This window comes from Papio anubis, chromosome 20 (genome assembly GCF_008728515.1).
Source record: "Papio anubis isolate 15944 chromosome 20, Panubis1.0, whole genome shotgun sequence".
Lineage (NCBI taxonomy): Eukaryota > Metazoa > Chordata > Mammalia > Primates > Cercopithecidae > Papio > Papio anubis.
The window spans coordinates 20,198,388-20,219,295 of record NC_044995.1 but is presented as its reverse complement, the minus strand read 5'-3'; the positions used below and the strand labels follow the sequence as shown (position 1 = coordinate 20,219,295).

The window sequence follows — 20,908 nt, the reverse complement described above, 5'->3', positions numbered from 1 at the left end:
AAATACAAAAAACTAGCCGGGCGATGTGGCGGACGCCTGTAGTCCCAGCTACTCGGGAGGCTGAGGCAGGAGAATGGCGTGAACCCGGCAGGCGGAGCTTGCAGTGAGCTGAGATCCGGCCACTGCACTCCAGCCTGGGCGACAGAGCGAGACTCCGTCTCAAAAAAAAAAAAAAAAAAAATATATATATATATATATATATATATATATATACACACACACACATATATACACACATCTTAAACATGGCCAACCAGGAGCAGGAAGCACTCCTAACAACCTGATTGTGGTTTCCAAATACCATTTGGGAAAGTACCAAAATTCCAAAAGGAAAGAAGAGGGCTCCTTGGAAAATGGCGACTTAATGGTGAGAGACAGGAAATGAACAAGATGAGCTTGGAACATCTCGTGGTGGCAGACAACAGGCAAATGATCAAAGATGACTGGGTCATAGCAAAAGGACACAGGAGCCAGCTGGAAGAGACTCTTCCACACCCAACATGGAGGCATTTGAGCATCACTGAGGGTGCAACTTAAATGAACTGAAACACATTAAACATCACACACACAAACACACACCCCTGCATCTAAATTCATCAGCTACCATGGCAGAATGCTGGGGAAACCGATTCATTATTATTATTATTTCTGAGACAGAGTTTCTCTCTTGTCACCTGGGCTGGAGTGCAGTGGCGCAATCTCGGCTCACTGCAACCTCCACCTCTTGGGTTCAGGCAATTCTCCTGCTTCAGCCTCCCGAGTAGCTAGGATTTCAGGCATGCGCCACCCTGCCCGGCTAATTTTTGCATTTTTAGTGACCTCAAGTGATCTGCCTGCTTTGGCCTCTCAAAGTGCTGAGATTACAGGCATGAACCACCCTGCCTGGCCTCAATTCATTATTATGAAAACCAAGAAAGAGAAAGAAGCATTTATCCTGCGTTTCTTTTCTTTTCCCTTTTTTTTTTTTTTTTTTTTTTGGAGGAGTCTTGCTCTGTCACCCAGGCTGGAGTGCAGTGATGCGATCTTGGCTCACTGCAACCTCTGCCTCCCAGGTTCAAGCAATTCTCCTGACTCAGCCTCCTGAGTAGCTGGGACTACAGGCACACACCACCAAGCCTGGCTAAGTTTTTGTATTTTAACTGAGATGGCCGTGTTGCCTAGGCTGGTCTGGAACTCCTGAGCTCAGGCAATCCGCCCACTTTGGCCTCCCGAAGTGCTAGGATTATAGGCGTGAGCCAAAACGCCCGGCCTGCTGTGTTTCTTTACTGTATCATTGGGTACTAAATAGTAGCTGAAGGAAAGTGTTTCTTTTTTTCTTTCTTTCTTTTTTTTTTTTTGAGACGGAGTTTCACTCTTGTTGCCCAGGCTAGAGTGCAATGGCACGATCTCAGCTCACTGCAACCTCTGCCTCCCAGGTTCAAGTGATTCTCCTGCCTCAGCCTCCCAAGTAGCTGGGATTATAGGCGTGCGCCACCATACCCAGCTAATTTTGTATTTTTAGTAGAGAGGGGGTTTCACCATGTTGGTCAGGTTGGTCTCAAACTCCTGACCTCAAGTGATCCACCTGCCTCGGCCTCCCAAAGTGCTGGAATCACAGGTGTGAGCCACTGCACCAGGCCAGAAGTTTTTTCTTCATAAGAATATTCTAGCTAATAAGGAAAGAATGAATAATAAGATATCACCATTTTGCAACCTCTAATGAACAGATTTATCAATTAAACATCAATGGTTGCCAACATCACAAAAACAGCAACACCTAAATATTATGGCTCCTAATATTAACCACTTATAAATAATCTTAACAAAAAAAGAACCTCAATCTGACCAGTCCTCTAAATCTCAACTACCAATTTACAGGAAATACTAGGAATAGAAGAGCATGTTAAACTACACCATGCAGATGCAGCCAGCAAAAACCAGACTTGGAGAAGCTCTACGAGGCAAATTACCTAGTTTCTTCAAAAAACAAGAAGTTGCAAAAAAACCCAGTAAGGGAGAATAGATTGAGTATAATAGATTCAGAAATAAGAGACATATCAACTGCAATTTGAGAACATCATTTGGATCCTGGTAATTTTTTCTAAAACTGACATTTATGAAACAAAAATTTGAACACTATCATACATGTAATGGCATTAAGGTGGTAACATCATTTTTTTTTCTTTTGAGATGCAGTTTCGCTCTTGTTGCCCAGGCTGGAGTGCAATGGTGCAATCTCAGCTCACTGCAACCTCCGCCTCCTGTGTTCAAGGGATTCTCCTGTCTTGGCCTCCCGGGTAGCTCGGATTACAGGCACCCACCACCACGGCTGGCTAATTTTTGTATTTTAGTAGAGTTGGGGTTTCACATTGGTCGGGCTGGTCTCGAGCTCCTGACCTCAGGTGATGTGCCCACCTCGGCTTCCCAAAGTGCTGGGATTACAGGCATGAGCTACTGCGCCAGGCCTATTTTTTTTTTTTTTTTAAGGAGTGAAAATATTTTCTAATGTTGTCATGTGTTTTAGAGAAATGTATGAAATGTTTATGGATGAAATCATACATCTGGTATTAACTTCAAAAATAACACAAAGATGAGAGAAGTGGATATACAGACAAAGCAAGCCTGGCCATGAGCTGATAATTCTTGAAGCTGGTGATGAGGCTGCTGGGGTTCATTATAAGATTCCGTGTATTTTTGTACATGTTCAGATTTTTTTATGACAGAAAGTTTTAAAAAGTTACTTTTTTTTTTTTTTTTTTTTTTTTTGAGACGGAATCTCGCTCTGTCACTAGCTAATTTTTTGTATTTTTGGAAGAGATGAGGTTTCACCAGGTTGGCCAGGACAGTCTTTATCTCTTGACCTTGTGATCCCCACCCCCTGCCGCCCCCGCCTCAGCCTCCCAAAGTGCTGGGATTACAGGTGTGACCCACTGCGCCTGGCCAAAAATTTACATTTTTATCTAGCATTTCCACTTCTAGGAGTTTACCTTAAAGATATGTTACACATGTACAAAATATGTGCAAGGGAAATATTATGGGATTGTTTGAAAGAACAAAAAATAATGGAAAGTCTGGGCATAGTGGCTCATGCCTGTAATCCCAGCACTTTTGAGAGGCCAAGGTGGGTGGATCACTTGAGGTCAGGAGTTTGAGACCAGTCTGGCCAACATAGTGAAACCTTGTCACTACTAAAAATACAAAAATGAGCCAGGCGTGGTAGCAGGTGCCTGTAATTCCAGCTACTCAGGAGGCTGAGGCAGCAGAATTTCTTGAACCCAGGAGGCAGAGGTTGCAGTGAGCCAAGGTCATGCCACTGCACTCCAACGTGGGCAACAAAGCGAAACTCTGTCTCAAAAAAAAAAAAAAAAAATGGCCGTATGAGGTGGCTCACGCCTGTAATCCTAGCACTTTGGGAGGCCAAGGCTGGCAGATTACCTGAGGTCAGGAGTTGGAGATCAGCCTGGCCAACATGGTCAAACCCCGTCTCTACTAAAAACACAAAAATTAGCCGGGCGTGGTGGCTCGCACCTGCAGTCTCAGCTACTTGGGAGGCTGAGGCAGGACCATCGCTTGAACCTGGGAGGTGGAGGTTGCAGTAAGCTGAGATCACGCCACTGCACTCCAACCTGGGTCACAGAGTGAGACTCCGTCTCAAAAAAAAAATTGATAATGTTAAATAAATTATGAAACACACAGATGATGGAATCCTAAGGAGTTGTTAAAAAAAAATGAGGCAGCCATATATGTACCAATATGGTCTAATCTTCAACACGTATGCATAAGCAAAAATAGCAATGTGTTGAAATTTGCTATCACTTGTGTAAAATATCTGTATAAAGAGTACATTATGCTTATGCAAATATTAATAATAATTATTATTCAGATGGAGTCTCCACTCCGTCACCCAGGCTGGAGTGCAGTGGCAGGATATCGGTTCACTGCAGCCTCTGCCTTCTGGGTTCAAGTGATTCTCATGCCTCAGCCTACCAAGTAGCTAGAACTACAGACATGAGCCACCACACCTGGCTAATTTTTGTATTTTTTAGTTAAGACAAGGCTTCACCATGTTGGCCAGGCTGGTCTCGAACTCCTGACCTCAAGTGATCTGCTTTCCTCAGCCTCCCAAAGTGCTGGGATTACATGTTTATGCAAATTAAAAATCAGAAACTATATACAAGAACTCGGTGTTAGTGATTGTTCCATAAAAGGTAATGGGGTGGGAAAGGCATAGCGCTACTGTGTGAAGATTCACTTATGTCTGCATACCATATTGTAACTTTAGGCCAGGAAGTGGCTCACGCCTTAAACCCAGCCCTTTGGGAGGCCGAGGTGGGCAGATCACTTGAGGTCAAGGAGTTTGAGACCAGTGTGGGCAACATGGTGAAACCCTGGCTCTACTAAAAATACAAAAATTAGCTGGGCGTGATGGTGGGCGCCTGTGATCCCAGCTACTTGGGAGACTGAGGCAGAAGAATTGCTTGAATCTGGGAGGCAGAGGTTGCAGTGAGCTGAGATTGAACCACTGTACTCCAGCATGGGTGAGACTCGGTCTCAAAAAACAAACAAAGCAAAAAAACCCAACAACAACAAATTGTAACTTTAACAATTTTATCCTGTGACTGTGCTTTAACTATTCAGAGTGACAATTTTTTTTTTTTTTTGAGACAGGGTCTCACTCTGTCGCCCAGATTGGAGTACAGTGGCGTGATCTCAGTTCACTGCAACCTCCACTTCCCAGGCTCAAGCAATTCTCCTGCCTTAGCCTCCCGAGTAGCTGGGATTAAAGGCGTGCGCCACCATGCCTAATTTTTGTATTTTTAGTAGAAGGGATTTCACCATGTTGGCCAAGCTGGTTCGAACTCCTGACCTCAAATGATCCACCCGCCTCGGCCTCCCAAAGTGCTGGGATTACAGGCGTGAGCCACCATGCCTGACCTTAGAGTGACAATTTTTCATGTCATAGCTTTGAGCCCCTCCAAAAGAACATTTTAATCATTAAACAACTTAAGGGAAAATGACATACAGAACATTGCTTTCTAACCTTTTGTAGGCCACAGCACATACAGACAATTGGTAAGACAGCTGGTATCAAAGTGCAGCTGGCCCCTGCCCCAGACATTGGCTGGCTACCCCAAGAGCTAAGGGGATCAGTTTCTTGAGATTCCAGACTCATTGGCAAACCCTGATCCGGATTTCACTTTGGATCGAGGCTCCATTCCCCATCATTGTGATGTCATGGGGACAAAGTATCAACAGTCTGAAATCATCATGAATTCAGGACGTAAAGTTTCAGACATTTCATTTAAAATTAGCTGCTGCTGCCTTTTTTTTTTTTTTTTTTTTCTTTTTAGACTCATTCTTGCTCTGTCGCCCAGGCTGGAGTGCTGTGGCATGATCTCGGCTTACTGCAACTTTCACCTCCTAGGTTCAAGCGATTCTCCTGCCTCAGCCTCCCGAGTAGCTGGGACTATGGCCGTGCACCATCACGCCTAATTTTTTTGGGAGGTGGAGGGATGTAGTTTCTCTCTTGTTGCCCAGGCTAGAGTGCAATGGTGTAGTCTCGGCTCACTGCAACCTCCATATCCTGAGTTCAAGCAATTCTCCTGTCTCAGCCTCCCAAGCAGCTGGGATTACAGGTGCATACCACCACTCTCGGCTAATTTTTGTACTTTTAGTACAGATGGAGTCTCAAGCCTCTCATGCTTTAGCCTCAAGGACTACGGGCACACGCCACCACACCTGGCTAGCTTTTGTATTTTTTAGTAGAGAGGTTTTGCCATGTTGGTCAAACTGGTCTTGAACTCCTGACCTCAGGTGATCCACCTGCCTCGGCCTCCCAAAGTGCTGGGATTACAGGCATGCACCACTGCACCTGGCTAATTTGTGTATTTTTAGTAGAGACGGGGTTTCACCATGTTGGCCAGGCTGGTCTCAAACTCCTGACCTCAAGTGATCCGCCTGCCTCAGCCTCCCAAAGTGCTGAGATTACAGGTGTGAGCCACCTTACCAGGCCACTCTTCTGTTAATTTCTAATCTTCTGAATTTCTAACCTTTTGATTGAAGGCCTCATAATAATTATGCTTTCCCACTATTTTTCAGAATAAATGATCATAACAACTGGTCATGAAGACTTTTGGATATGTGATACATTCATAAGCCTCTCCCCTCATACAAACTCCTTATCAGTGATACTGATAATAAAATTAATGACAATAGCTAATATTTACTGAGCACGTGTGTGTGCCAGGTATTACTTCTAAGGCTTTACATAAAATAATCTAATTTAGTCCTCATAAAAATTCTATTAGTTAGGCATAATAATCACCACTTAAAAATAAGTAAACTGGGTCAGGCGCGGTGGCTCACACCTGTAATCCCAGCACTTTGGGAGGCCAAGGTGGGCAGATCATGAGGTCAGGAGATCAAGACCATCCTGGCCAACATGGTGAAACCCCATCTCTACTAAAAATACAAAAATTAGCTGGGCGTGGCAGCGCGTGCCTGTAATCCCAGCTACTTAGGAGGCCGAGGCAGAAGAATCGCTTGAACCCAGGAGGCAGAGGTTGCAGCGAGCTGAGATCGCAACACTGCACTCCAACCTGGTGACAGAGCTAGACTTTGTCTCAAAAAAAAAAAAAAAAGTAAACTGAGGGACAAAGAGATTGCATAACTTGCCCAATTATGCTATGTAGTCCATAATCAGGGGAAGTGAGCACTGCTAAGTAAGGTATATGCCATAATGAAAGGCACAGTCACAGAATCTTTTTTTTTTTTTTTGAGACAGAGTTTTGCCCTGGTCACCCAGGCTGGAATGCAATGGTGTGATCTCGGCTTGTTGCAACCTCTGCCTCCTGGGTTCAAATGATTTTCCTGCCTCAGCCTCCTGAGTAGCTGGGATTACAGGCACCTGCCACCATGCCTGGCTAATTTTTGTATTTTTAGTAGATACGGGGTTTCACCACATTGGCCAGGCTGGTATCAAACTCCTGACCTCAAATGATCTGCCAGCCTCGACCTCCCAAAGCGCTGGGATTACAGGTGTGAGCCACCGCGCCTGGCCACAGAATCTTTTAATAGGGTCATTTTGTGTTAGAAATTCTCAGAAACTTAACATATTTTGAATGGCAAGAAGCAGCTTTTCTGTATTCCTTTTTTTTTTTTTTTTTTTTTTTTAGCACAGATTATCTGATGCTTAGGAAACACTGAGTGAGGCAAAAAGAATTCCCACATTTATTGAATTTTCTTTGGGTGTGAGTTTTCTGATGTTCTATCATGGAAGTGACAGGTGTTTTCTGACATTAATTACACTACATTAAAAATTACCTAGTACTGAGCCAGATGTGAACTCCACATAAAGGCTTCTCTTTATCACTCACACTCGAGGCTTTCTAACTAGTATGAATTCTGTAGTGTTCAATGAGTTGGGAGCCAAGAATAAATGCCTGCCCGCACTCTCTACATTCGTAAGGTTTGATACCAGGATGCATTCTCTGATGTTCGGTAAGTTGTGAACTACGAATAAAGGCCATTCCACACTCCCTGCATTCATAGGGTTTCTCGCAAGTGTGGATTCGCTGATGATGAGTCAGTTGTGAAACACGAATAAAGGCCTTCCCGCATTCCTTACATTCGTAGGGTTTGTCGCCTGTATGAATTCTTTGATGTTGAATGAGGTATGAGCTACGACTGAATGCCTTCCCGCAGTCCTTACATTCATAGGGTCTGTCGCCAGTATGGACTCTCTGATGTCGTGTGAGCTGGGCGTGCTGTCTAAAGGCCTTCCCACATTCTTTACACTCATAGGGTTTCTCCCCAGAATGAATTCTTTGATGTCGGGTAACTTCTGAGCTGTGAATAAAGCCCTTTCCGCATTCCTTACACTCGTAGGGTTTCTCACCAGTGTGGATGCGCTGGTGGACGGTCAGCTGGGAATGCTGTCTAAAGGCTTTCCCGCATTCTTTACACTCATAGGGTCTGGCGCCCGTGTGGATTCTCCGATGCACAGTGAGTTGGGAGCCACGAATGAAAGCCTTGCCACAGTCTTTACATACGTAGGGTTTCTCGCCTGTGTGAGTTCTTTGATGCAGAATCAGCTGGGAATGCTGCCTAAAGCTCTTCCCACATTCTTTGCATTCATAAGGTTTGACACCAGTATGAAGTCTCTGATGCAGAATAAGTTCTGACGTACGACCGAAGGCCTTCCCACAGTCCTTACAGTCATAAGGTTTCTCACCTGTGTGAATTCTCTGATGCTGAACAAGGTGTGAGGCACGGCTGAAGGCCTTCCCACATTCCTTACACCCGAAGGGTTTTTCACCAGTGTGAGTTTTCTGATGTTGAATAAGGTGTGAGCCGCGGCTAAATGCTTTCCCGCATTCCCGACATTCCATCAGTTTCTCACCAGTCTCCCTGCTCCCAGTGTGAGACCTGTGATGCTGGAACGCGGGCATATGTCCATAGGCGACGTTCACTTGCTTAAAATAGCACTCTTCATTGACTTGTCTCTCAAACTGGCCTTCGCATTCCCAGTCAGCTCTAAAATCGGAGCCCTCCAGGTCACAGCATGTAAGGCTTTCCATTATCTCCCAGTTGAATGCCCCGATTTCAAAAATATCTTTTTGTAGAAATTTCTCACACCTGGACTCCAAGTCTGAAAAATAAGAAAAAGATAAATACAAGCTGTGCTCCTTTTCTATGAGAAATAAAAAACTCTATAGAGGCCGGGTGCAGTGGCTCACATCTGTATTCCCAGCACTTTGGGAGGCTGAGGCAGGTGGATCACAAGGTCGGGAGTTCACCTGGCCAAGACGGTGAAACCCCATCTCTATTAAAAATACAAAAATTAGCCAGACATGGTGGTGGGCGCCTGTAATCCCAGCTACTGGGGAGGCTAAGGCAGGAGAATCGCTTGAACCCGGGAGGCAGAGGTTGCAGTGAGCCAAGATCATGCCACTGCACTCCAACCTGGGTGACAGAGCAAGACTCCGTCTTAGAAAATAATAATAATAATAATAATAATAATAATAACCATAGAAAGTGAATGGCTTATATACGTCTCAAATATTATACAATTTCAAAAAAGTACATGAAAGCACACTATATGAAGAGCTCATACAGTGCCAGAAGGGAGCAAGAAGACAGATTAAACCAGGGGTTCTCAATTTCTTTTCTGTTTTGAGACAGAGTCTTGCTCTGTCTCCCAGGCTGGAGTGCATTGGTACAATCTTGGCTTACTGCAACCTCCGCCTCTTGGGTTCAAGTGATTCTCCTGCCTCAGCCTCCTGAGTAGCTGGGATTACAGGCATGCGCCACCACTCCCGGCTAATTTTTGTATTTTTAGTAGAGATGGGCTCTCACCATATTGGCCAGGCTGGTCTCGAACTCCTGACCTCAAACAATCTACCCGCCCTGGCCTCCCAAAGTGCTGGGATTACAGGCGTGAGCCACCTCCCCTGGCGGAGAACATTTGTATTACTCCAAATAGAAACCCCCTGCCCCTTAAGCAGTCGCTCCCCATTCCCTATTCCCTCCAGTCCCTGGCAACCATTACTGGCAGAGAGCTACTAATTTTGTCTCTATAAATTTGCCTGTTCTGGACATTTCATGTAAATAAGGTATCTATATTTTCAACACTTCCCACCACATAAAATTGATGTCAATCAAAATGAAAATCTCTGCTTAAACATTTCACTACCTTCCCATTTCGGTGCATTTAGAATTAATTCCAAAGGCCAGGCAAGGTGGCTCATGCCTTAATCCCAGCACTTTGGGAGTCCAAGGCAAGTGGATCGCTTGAGGTCAGGAGTTCAAGACCAGCCCAGACAACATGGAGAAACCCTTCTCTACTAAAAAATACAAAAATTAGCCGGCATGGTGGCAGGTGCCTATAATCCCAGCTACTTGGGAGACCGAGACACAAGAATCACTTGAACCTAAGAGGCAGAGGTTGCAGTGAGCCAAGATGGCACCACTTCATGCCAGCCTGGGGGACAGAGTAAGAGTCCATCTCAGAAAAAAAAAAAAAAAAAAAAAGAAGCTGGGTGCGGTAGCTCACGTCTGTAATCACAGCACTTTGGGAGACCGAGGTGGGTGGATCATCTGAGGTTAGGTGTTCGAGATCAGCCTGACCAATATGGAGAAACACCGTCTCTACTAAAAATACAAAATTAGCCGGCTGTGGTGGCGCATGCCTGTAATCCCAACACTTGGGAGGCTGAGGCAGGAGAATCACTTGAATCCGGGAGGCAGAAGTTGTGGTGAGCTGAGATTGCCCCACTGCACTCCAGCATGGGCAACAGAGCAAAACTCTGTCTCAAACAAACAAACAAAAAAAATTACAAACTCACTGCCATGGCTCTCAGGGCTCTTGGCAAAACAGGTCCCTGCTTGTTTTTGTCACCACTCTGTCTCAGCGAGAGCAGGGCCTCTTCACATTGAACATTCTCCCCTTTCCTCCCAGTCTACAAAACCACCAGCCATCTATGAGCATGTAAAATACATCTAGGCCTTTTCCATCTCAGATCTCTCATCAGGTTCTTCCATCTATCAAGAATCCTGTCCTGGGCTTTTTGCTGCTTTTCTCATCCTTAAGGTCTCAGATGAAAACTCACACTCTCTCTCTTTTTTTTTTTTTTTTTTTTTTTTGAGACAGAGTCTCACTCTGTTGCCCAGGCTGGAGTGCAGTGCAGTGGTGTGATCTCAGCTCACTGCAACCTTTGCCTTCCCCGGGTTCAAGCGATTCTCCTGCCACAGCCTCCCGCGTAGCTGAGATTACAGGTGCCTGCTACCATGCCTGGGTAATTTTTGTATTTTTAGTAGAGACGGGGTTTCACCTTGTTGGCCAGGCTGGCCTGGAACTCCTGACCTCAGGCGATCTGCCCGCCTTGGCCTCCCAAAGTTCTGGGATTACAGGCATAAGCCCCCACGCCCGGCCCGTTATGTAATGTATATTTTATCACAATTTAAAAAAATCTAATTAATAAAAGATTGTTATTTTTTCAGAACTGCAAGGAATTAGAAAACACACCAAGCAAATATTCTGTGAAAGACAAGAACACTTTTATGGAATCAACAGCAATAGGCTTAATATTTTAATATGGAATTACAGTAGAGTCGCACGCATAAACTTGTTTTTGTTTTGTTTTGTTTTGTTTTTGAGATGGAGCCTTGTTCTGTTACCAAGGCTAGAGTAAAGACACGCGATCGATCTTGGTTCCTTGCAACCTCTGCCTCCCGGGTTCAAGCGATTCTCTTGTCTCAGCCCCCTGAGTAGCTGGGATTACAGGTGCCTGCCACCACACCTGGCTAATTTTTGTATTTTTAGTAGAGATGGGGTTTTGCCATATTGACCAGACTGGTCTCGAACTCCTGACCTCAAGTGATCCGCCTATCAGTCTCCCAAAGTGCTGGGATTACGGGCGTGTGCCACTGCGCCCGTCCATACATTGTTAATTTATGCATATTCAATTAACTTTGCTCAAAAAGACACATATAGAATGTGGTAGGTGGGATAACGGCACTCAAAGATGTCTGTGTCTTTATTCCTGGAACCTATGAGTGGTATGTCACACAGCAAGGGGAGTTCGAATTCAGACTGCTAATTAGGGCAGGGCTTAGTGGCTCATGCCTGTAATCTCAGCACTTTGTGTGGCCGAGGAAGGTGGATCACCTCAGGTCAGGAGTTTGAAACCAGTCTGACCAACATGGAAAAACCCCATCTCTACCAAAAATACAAAATTAGCTGGGTGTGGTGGTGGGTGCCTGTAATCCCAGCTACTCAGGAGGCTGAGGCAGGAGAATCACTTGAACCTGGGAGGCGGAGGTTGTGGTGAGTAGAGATCTCGCCATTGCACTCCAGCCTGGGCAACAAGGGCGAAACTCCATCTCAAAGAAAAAAAACAGAAAGGCTAATCAGTTGACCACCATGAGATGGCGAGATTATCCTGGTTTATCTGGGTGGATACAATGTATTCACAAGGGTCCTTAGAAGTGAAAGTGGGAAGGCCAAGTGCAGTGGCTCATGCCTGTAATCCCAGCACTTTGGGAGCTTTGGGAGGCCTAGGTGTATGGATCACTTGAGGTCAGGAGTTTGAGACCAGCCCGGCCAACTTGGCGAAATCCTGTCTGCCAAAAATACAAAATTAGTCGGTGTGGGTGGCATTAATTCCTCAGAGTCCCAACTACTTCGAACTTGGGAAGCGACAGGAGAATTGCTTGAACCTGGGAGGCTGAGGTTGCAATGAGCTGAGATTGTGCCACTGCACTCCAGCGTGGGTGACAGAGTGAGACTCCCCACTCAAAAACCATAGCCGATGGTAATGATGAACATCACATCGAAACGTCTTCATTGGTGTCGACAAAAACCAAATAGAGCAGTTCATACGGGAGGGAGGTTGAGGGGCACATGATTTGCCTACGACAGAGCCAGGTTCGCCCCAAAAAACCATAAAAGCAAACTTCTTTTCTGTGAAGGGCCTGATGATAAATGTTTAGGGTTTGTGGGACATAAAGTCTCTATAGCATATTCTTTTTTTTTTTTTTTTTTTTTGAGACTAGAGTCTGCCTCTGTCACCCAGGCTGGAGAGTGTGCAGTGGTCGGATTCGCCTCACTGCAAGCTCCGCCTCCGGTTCACGCCATTCTCCTGCCTCAGCCTCCCCGAGTAGCTGGGACTACAGGCGCCTCACCAGCTCAGCCTCGCTAGTTTTTTTTTTTTGTATTTTAGTAGAGGTTTCACCACTGTGTTAGCCAGGGATGGTCTCGGGATCTCCTGACCTCGTGATCCCAGCCTGCCTCGGCCTCCCAAAGTTGGGATTACAGGCTTGAGCCACCGCCCGGCCTTTTTTTTTTTTTTTAACACTTTCAAAATAAACCAAAACTGTTCTTTGGCTCTAGAGCTGTAAGGAAAACTGGTTATGGACTGCATTTATTTGACCCACAGATTGCAGTGTTTGCCAACCCCGGTCTAGGGCACAGGGAAGTAAATGACGGTGTAAAGATCTTGTGTCTTGCTTTTGCTTAGAAAAACTTCAAAGATAATGATTTCCTATCATTTTTTCTTTTTTTTTTTCCTGAGATGGAGTCCCATTCTTGTTGCCCAGGTTGGAGGCAGTGGGCGGCCCCGCTCTCTGAAGGAACCCTCTGCCTCCTGGACCATTTTCTCAGTAAAAGGAGCCAGCACCTTTTGAGAAACTGGCTGATTTAAGGGCTGGAGGCAAGAAAAATCTGAAATAACCATGGAACATGCTGTGGTACCAGAAACATGGAAGTACACAAAAGAGAATGAGGGGCGGTTGAGAGAACCCAGAGCCAAGCTTACGGAGTTCTCAAGGGCCAAAGCCTAAAACAATTGGGAGAGCAAGGGAAATAAACCATGAAAGGCAGTGACTATAGCCCATAGAATAAAAATAAATACCCATGAACTCATCAGTGATATAAAGAAATCATTGAATTAATAAATGAATGGGAGGCCAGGAGCAGTGGCTCACGCCTCTCTATAATCCAGCACTTTGGGAGGCTGAGGTGGGTGGACTGCCATTGGTCAGGAGATCAAGACCATCCCTAAGCACATGGTGTCCTGCCTCTACTGGGAATATACACAAAAATTAGCCAGGTGTGGTGGTGGGAGCCTGTATCAGCTACTCGAGGCTGAGGCAGGAGAACGGCGCGGAACCCGGGAGGCAGACAGTGAGCAGAGGTCGCGACCACTGCACCCAGCCTGGCTATTGAGCTGCAGACCATTCTCAAAAGCAAAACAAAACAAACAAACAAAATAAGTGAATAGGAGGGCTAGGGATTTCTTCCTTACCAAAAGAATCTAATTAATAAATGGTGAAGAAATATAACAGAAAATCAACATTAGGCAAGTGACAGAGTAATAGCTGGCGGCAGACAAGGTCTAGTGATGGATGCCAAAGAGGAAAAACAGCACATTTGCCTAGTGTGAAAGTATATTTCGCCATAAGATATTTATCAATTACAAATGGAAACCTTTTACAGGGAGAACAAGAGAGGCCCTATTTACCAAGTGATGAAAGTGAACAGCATCTATCTTCGCTTGCTGAGTGTAGTGGAGAATCCTGCAGCTCACATTACTGCACTTGTTTCCTCAGGTTCAAGTAATTCTCCTTGACTCCCTCGAGTAGCTGGGACTATACCTCGTTACTGACGTTTCCAGCCACTTTGTATTTTTAGTGGAGACAGCCACCATATTGGCCAGGCTGGTCTCAACTCCTGACCCTAGGATCCGCCTTGCCTCCCAAAGAACAGCACCTATCTGGCTCAAGTGATCAAAATGAACAGCACCAGTAATATGGCATGTTGATATTATCTGATATGCGATACACAGAGAAGAATACAACATCACTTCTGCGATATATTCTTGTTAAAATGCAGAATCTCAATCGCGGAGAAAATTAGACAAACACCTAAGGAGAGACAATTCACAAAAACTTCATTAAGAGGATCAGCTGGCTGCGTGGTGGCTCATGCCTGTAATCCCAGCACTTTGGGAGGCTGGGTGTGGGCAGGTTACCGAGCTTAGGAGTTTGAGACCAGCCTGGCCAACAAGCAAGTGAAACCCCATCTACTGAATATATGCAATTAGCCGGGTGGTGGTAGTGTGCACCTGTAATACTCAGGAGGCTGAGACAGGAGAATTACTTGAACCCAGGAGGTTGCAGAGCCACTGCATCTCCAGCTGCAGGACAGAGTGAGACACCGCCTCTGTGAAAAACAAAAAATTTTATTTATTTATTTATTTTGAAATGGAGTTTTGCTCTGTCACCCAGGCTGGAGCCGCGGCACGATCATAGCTCACTGCAGCCTTGATCTCCCAGGATTCTCCTGCCTCAGCCTGATTGCTGGGACTAGGTGTGTCAGCCTCTGCCTGGCTAATTTTGTATTTTTGTAGAGAAGGGTCTTGCTATGTTGTTCAGGCTGATAAAATGTCATTTTAAAGAAAAACCAAAACAAAACAGTGCGCTGTACAAAAACTGAGGGAAATGGAAGGGTCTTCTTCAGATAGAGAGAGAAAAATGATTCCAGATGAAAAAGCAAAATGACAACACAAGGGGCTCACACCTGTAATCCCAGCACTTTGGGAGGCTGAGGCGGCAGATCACCCAGGTCAGGAGATCGACCATCCTTGGCCAACACAGTGAAAACCTCCCCCATCTTTACTAAAAAATACAAAAAATGGCCGGGCACGGTGGCTCAAGCCTGTAATCCCAGCACTTTGGGAGGCCGAGATGGCTGGATCAATGAGGTCAGGAGGATCGAGACCATCCTGGCTAACACGGTGAAACCCCTCAGCTCTACTAAAAATACAAAAACTAGCTGGGTTTAGGTGGCATGCCTGTAGTCCCAGCTACCGGGAGGCTGAGGCAGGAGAATGGCGCGGCATGGAGTTGCAGTGAAAGCTGAGATCCACAGACCCAGCCTGCAGAGCAAGCACTCCGCCTCAAAAAAAAAAAAAATTAGCCGGGTGTGGTGGTGGGCCTGTAGTCCCAGCTACTCGGGAGGCTGGCAGCAGGAGAATGCAGTGTGAATCGAGCAATGAGCTTGCGAACTGGAGATCATGCCACTGCATTCCAGCCTGCATGACAAAGCCAGACTCCAGGCCGTACAAACAAATAAATAAATAAAATAAATTAAAGAAGCAAGCCTGTAATCCCACTTTGGGAGGCCGCAGGCGGATCACGCAGGTCAGGAGATTGAGACCATCCTGGCTAACACAGTGAAAACCCTTCACTATTTAAAAATGGCCAGAGGCTGAGGCAGGAGAATGGCGTGAACCCGGGAGGCAGAGCTTGCGAGCCGAGATCACGCCACTGCACTCCAGCCTGGGTGACAGAGCGAGACTCCATCTCAAAAAAAAAATAAAAATAAAAAAATAAAAAAGACAACAATAGCGGAGAAGTTAGGAAAGGGTCACTGGTGATTCAGGATTCACAGATTCCAATACTGTCCACCAAGTGCCAATCGAGAATACTCACTAACATTTATGTAGTCATCACAATTGCCTTTCTGGGCACTTTCACACTATATTTCATATAACAGCAACTCTTTTTTTTTTTTTTTCTTGAGACAGAGTCTCCCTCTGTTGTACAGGCTGGAGTGTAATGGTGTGATCTCAGCTCACTGCAACCTCCGCCTCCCAGGTTCAAGCGATTCTCGTGCCTTAGCCTCCAGAGTAGCTGGGATCACAGATGTGTGCCACCATGCACAGCTTATTTTTGTATTTTTACAAAATACAAAAGGGGTTTTACCATGTTGGCCAAACTGGTCTCGAACTCCCGACCTCCAGTGATCTGCTCACCTTGGCCTCCCAAAGTGCTGGGATTACAGGGGTGAGGCACCACGTCCAGCCTAACGGCAATATTTTTATACCATTTGCCAAGGAGGAAACTGAAGCACAGAGAATTTAAGTAATTTTTTTTTTTTTTTTTTTTTTTTGAGACGGAGTCTCGCTCTGTCGCCCAGCCTGGAGTGCAGTGGCCGGATCTCGGCTCACTGCAAGCTCCGCCTCCCAGGTTCACGCCATTCTCCTGCCTCAGCCTCCCGAGTAGCTGGGACTACAGACGCTCGCCACCTCGCCCGGCTATTTTTTTGTATTTTTTTTACTAGAGACGGGGTTTCACCGGGTTAGCCAGGATGGTCTCGATCTCCTGACCTCGTGATCTGCCCGTCTCGGCCTCCCAAAGTGCTGGGATTACAGGCTTGAGCCACCGCGCCCGGCCTAGAATTTAAGTAATTTATGCAAACTCACAGAGCTACTAAGTGGCAGAGCCAGGATTTGAACTCAGGTAGTCTGACTCCAGTGTCTGTGCCCTCAACCACTACACAACCCTACCGCTCAAAAGTTAAGAGAATAAATGAATGGCTGAATTACTGTTGCAGAGGCTGGAGTGCAGTGGCACAATCTCGGCTCACTGCAACCTCTGTCTCCTGGGTTCAAGCAATTCTCCTGCCTTAGCCTCCTGAGTAGCTGGGGTTACAGGCACCGGCCACCATGCCCAGCTAATTTCTGTATTTTTAGGAGAGATGGGGTTTCACCATGTTGGCCAGGCTGGCCTTGAACTCCTGGCTTCAAGTGATCTGTCCACCTCGGCCTCCCAAAGTGCTGAGATTACAGGTGTGGGCCACCGTGTCCAGCCAAGAAAATGTTTTTTTGGTTTGTTTTTTGAGATAGAGTTTCACTTTTGTCACTCGGGCTGGAATGCAATGGCGTAATCTCAGCTCACTGCAACCTCTGCCTCCCGGGTTCAAGAGATTCTCCTGCCTCAGCCTCCCAAGTAGCTGGAATTACAGGCACCCGCCACCATGCCCAGCTAATTTTTGTACTTTTAGTAGAGACGGGATTTTACCATGTTGGCCAGGGTGGTCTTGAACTCCTGACCTCAGGTGATACACCCACCTCAGCCTCCCAAAGTGCTGGGATTACACGCATGAGCCACCATGCCTGGTCAAGAAAATAAGTTTTCTAAGGGATGAAGATACTTGTAGAAAAAAGGATCTGGCTGGGTACTGTGGCTCACACCTGTAATCTCACTTTGGCCTCCCAAAGTGGGAGGATCGCTTAAGCCCAGGAGATGGAGGCTGCAGTGAGCTGTGATCATGCCACTGCACTCCAGCATGGATGACAGAGTGAGATTCTGCCTCTTAAAAAAAGGATACAAAGTACAGGTAAAAAGGTGGCCACTGGGGAAGAAATAGGTACATCTCTTTTTAAAAAGGAAGGAAAATGTGAGAGAACAGAGAAGAGAGATGAATTAATGGGAGAAGGCCAAGGTTCTCTTGGGAGCTGACGCTAATAAGGTCTTTACTCGCCACATCTTCACGTTTCAGGCCTTTCTTCCACAGTAGGGCTTTGAGGCAACTTCCCACAGTAACTCAAGTTGCTCCTGTCAGTCGACGCACCCAGGGACCTCCCCCTGTCGAAACCAGCCCTCGCTCACCTGGGCACCATGGTCCTGTCACATCATTTGCAATCATCCAGGGCTCTTTCCCTTGCTCCAATAAGGAGACGACATCAGGCTTAGAAATGGAGAGTCCTGTTTACAGGAAAAGAAACAGGGTGTGATCAGACTGCTCCAAAATCCAAACCCAGTTCCCTGGTCACCATGGAAAAGATGCAATCACAAGGCAGGCGGAAGGTTGTCTGAAGGATGGGAAGACCTAGGTGCCCAGTGGAATGACTTGTTTCCAGTTCCACAAAGGACAAAACAATTTTTCAGTCACCAGAAATTCAGTCAGAAAGTTGTAAGTTACCCGAGAAATTCACAATGAAGAAACCAGAAATTCCAGAAGGGTAGTCCTGAATTATGTGGAGTAGATGTGTGGTGATCACTCTCCATGAACTCCTCCTTCCCCTCCAATCTATTCCTTGATGCTCCTGGCCTTGTTCTGTGCCCGGCTCTGGGATCCCAACAGCTCACTGTAAGAACTGCATTACCCATGCCCTCTGGGTTCTCATTGGCTTTGGCAGACAAAAAGCATCAGCCGGAGATCAGCGGACAGGAGGAGAGCGAGCCCTGGGCATTTCTTACCCCTCTCTCTCCCTCCTTTAACCCAGGAGCTCTGGAAGTAGCTACAGCAATTGCTGGCTGGTCCCCTCTCCATGGCTGTAGTTTGTAGCATCTCCCGTGACAGTTTCCTCTCCTCACCCATTTAGGCAGAGATGGAAACAGTACCCCATGGTTGTAGTCCCCAGTGCCTTGCTTTCCGTCTGGCCTGTGTGATACAATCTCCTTACCTAGTGAGGCCAAGTGACCAAAGTTCTCCAGAGTCACCTCCCTGTACAAGTCCCTCTGAGCAGGTTCCAGGCACTTCCATTCTTCCAGAGAGAACTCTATGGCCACGTCCCTGAATGTCACCAGTCCCTGAAACAATAAACCTACACATTTGAGTACATTAAGAAACGTTTTTCCACTTTTTATTATGAAAATTTTCAGAATGCACAAAAGTACAAAAGTATACAGTAATGACCCCCTATATGCATCAGTCTGCTTCAACAGCTAACAAGGTGCACCCTGTTTCATCTCTTCCCTTCTATCTTTTACTCCCCATGTACTGTGAGGCAAATCTCACATGCCACACATCATAATACTTCACCCACAGATACTTTAGTATCCAACAGATTATTGACTTCTCTTAGAAAAACATATAATAGCCGGGCGCGTTGGCTCACGCCTGTAATCCCAGCACTTTGGGAGGCTGAGGCGGGCGGATCACGAGGTCAGGAGATCGAGACCATCCTGGCTAACACGGTGAGACCTCATCTCTACGAAAAATACAAAAAATTAGCCAGGCATGGTGGCGGGCACCTGTAGTCCCAGCTACTCGGGAGGCTGAGGCAGGAGAATGGCATGCACTCGGGAGGTGGAGTTTGCAATGAGCCGAGATGGTGCCACTGCACTCCAGCCTGGGCAACAGAGCAAGACTCCATCTCAAAAAAAAAAAAAAAAGAAAAACACATAATACTCAGAATATCATTATCATACTTAATTAATGTATCAATAGTTTCCCAATCAACAGATTAAGTTCTAATTGCCCCAATGTTCTCAATTTTTTTTTTTTGTGAGACGGAGTTTCACTCTTGTTGCCCAGGCTAGAGTGCAATGGCGCGATCTCAGCTCACCACAACCTCTGCGTCCTGGGTTCAAGCGATTATCCTGCCTCAGCCTCCCAAGTAGCTGGGATTACAGGCATGCACCACCACATCTGGCTAATTTTGTATTTTTAGTACAGACAGGGTTTCTCCATGTTGGTCAGGCTGGTCTTGAACTCCTGACCTCAGGTGATCCACCCGCCTCGGCCTCCCAAAGTGCTGGGATTACAGGCGTGAGGCCGCATCCGGCCTCTTTTTTTTTTTGAGACCGAGTCTCACTCTGTTGCTCAGGCTGGAGTGCAGTGGTGTGTGGAGTGCAGTGTAGTGGAATGGAGTACAATGGCTCACTGCAACCTCTGCCTCCCAGGTTCAAGCAATTCTCCTGCCTTAGCCTCCCAAGTAGCTGGGGTTATAGGCACCCGCTACCGCGCCCAGCAAATGTTTTTTGTATTTTTAGTAGAGACGAGGTTCTTCCATGTTGGCCAGGCTGGTCTCAAACTCCTGGCCTTAAGTGATCTGCCCTCAAGTGATCCTGGCCTCCCAAAGTGTTGAGATTATAAGCATGAGCCAGTGCACCTGGCCTCAAATTTTTTTTTTTTTTTTTTCCTGAGACATGGTCTTGCTCAGTCACCCAGGCTGGAGTACAGTGGTGTGTTCATGGTTCACTGCAGCCTCGACCTCAGCTCAAGCAATCCTCCCATCTCAGCCTCCCACGTAGCTGGGACCACAGTGTGTGTGCACAACCATGCCCAGCTAATCTTTATATTATTTGTAGAGAGGAGGGTCTCACTATGTTGCCCAGGCTGGTCTTCAGTTCCTGGGCTCAAGTGATCCTTCCACCTGGGCCTCCCAAAGTGCTGGGATTACAGGCGTGAGCCACTGTGCCCAGCAGTGATTTTTCTAAATTAACAAATTCAGTGCTTACCAAAAGTGATTTTTTTTTTTTTTTTTTTTTTTTGAGACAGAGTTTCACTGTTGTTGCCCAGGCTGGAGTGCAAAGGCACGATCTTGGGTCACCGCAACCTCCACCTCCTGGGTTCAAGTGATTCTCCTGCCTCAGCCTCCCAAGTAGCTGGGATTACAGGCACCCACCACCACATTCAGCTAATTTTTGTGTATTTTTAGTAGAGACGGGGTTTCTCCGAGGTGGGCGGATCACCTGAGGTTGGGAGTTTGAGACCAGCCTCACCAACATGGAGAAACCCCGTCTTTACTAAAAATACAAAATTAGCTGGGTGTGGTGGTGTATGCCTGTAATCCCAGCTACTCAGGAGGCTGAGGCAGGAGAATTGCTTGAACCTGGGAGGCAGAGGCTTCAGTGA

At 46.3% G+C, this 20,908-nt stretch overlaps 1 protein-coding gene across 3 annotated transcripts in view; it reads right to left on the bottom strand.

Moving 5' to 3' along the window:
* Positions 1–7,186: 7,186 nt before the first annotated feature.
* LOC101022310 (zinc finger protein 565) overlaps positions 7,187–20,908 on the bottom strand; it is a 38,203-nt gene continuing 24,481 nt past the window's right edge. For all 3 annotated transcript variants that reach the window (XM_003915393.3, XM_003915392.4, XM_009194234.3), the window contains 3 exons: positions 18,732–18,858; positions 17,935–18,030; positions 7,187–8,629 (listed from right to left, as the gene is read on the bottom strand). In XM_003915393.3, coding sequence (XP_003915442.2) covers positions 7,368–8,629; positions 17,935–18,030; positions 18,732–18,858 — 1,485 coding nt within the window. In that variant the 3' untranslated portion in view covers positions 7,187–7,367. The remainder of the gene's footprint in view (positions 8,630–17,934; positions 18,031–18,731; positions 18,859–20,908) is intronic.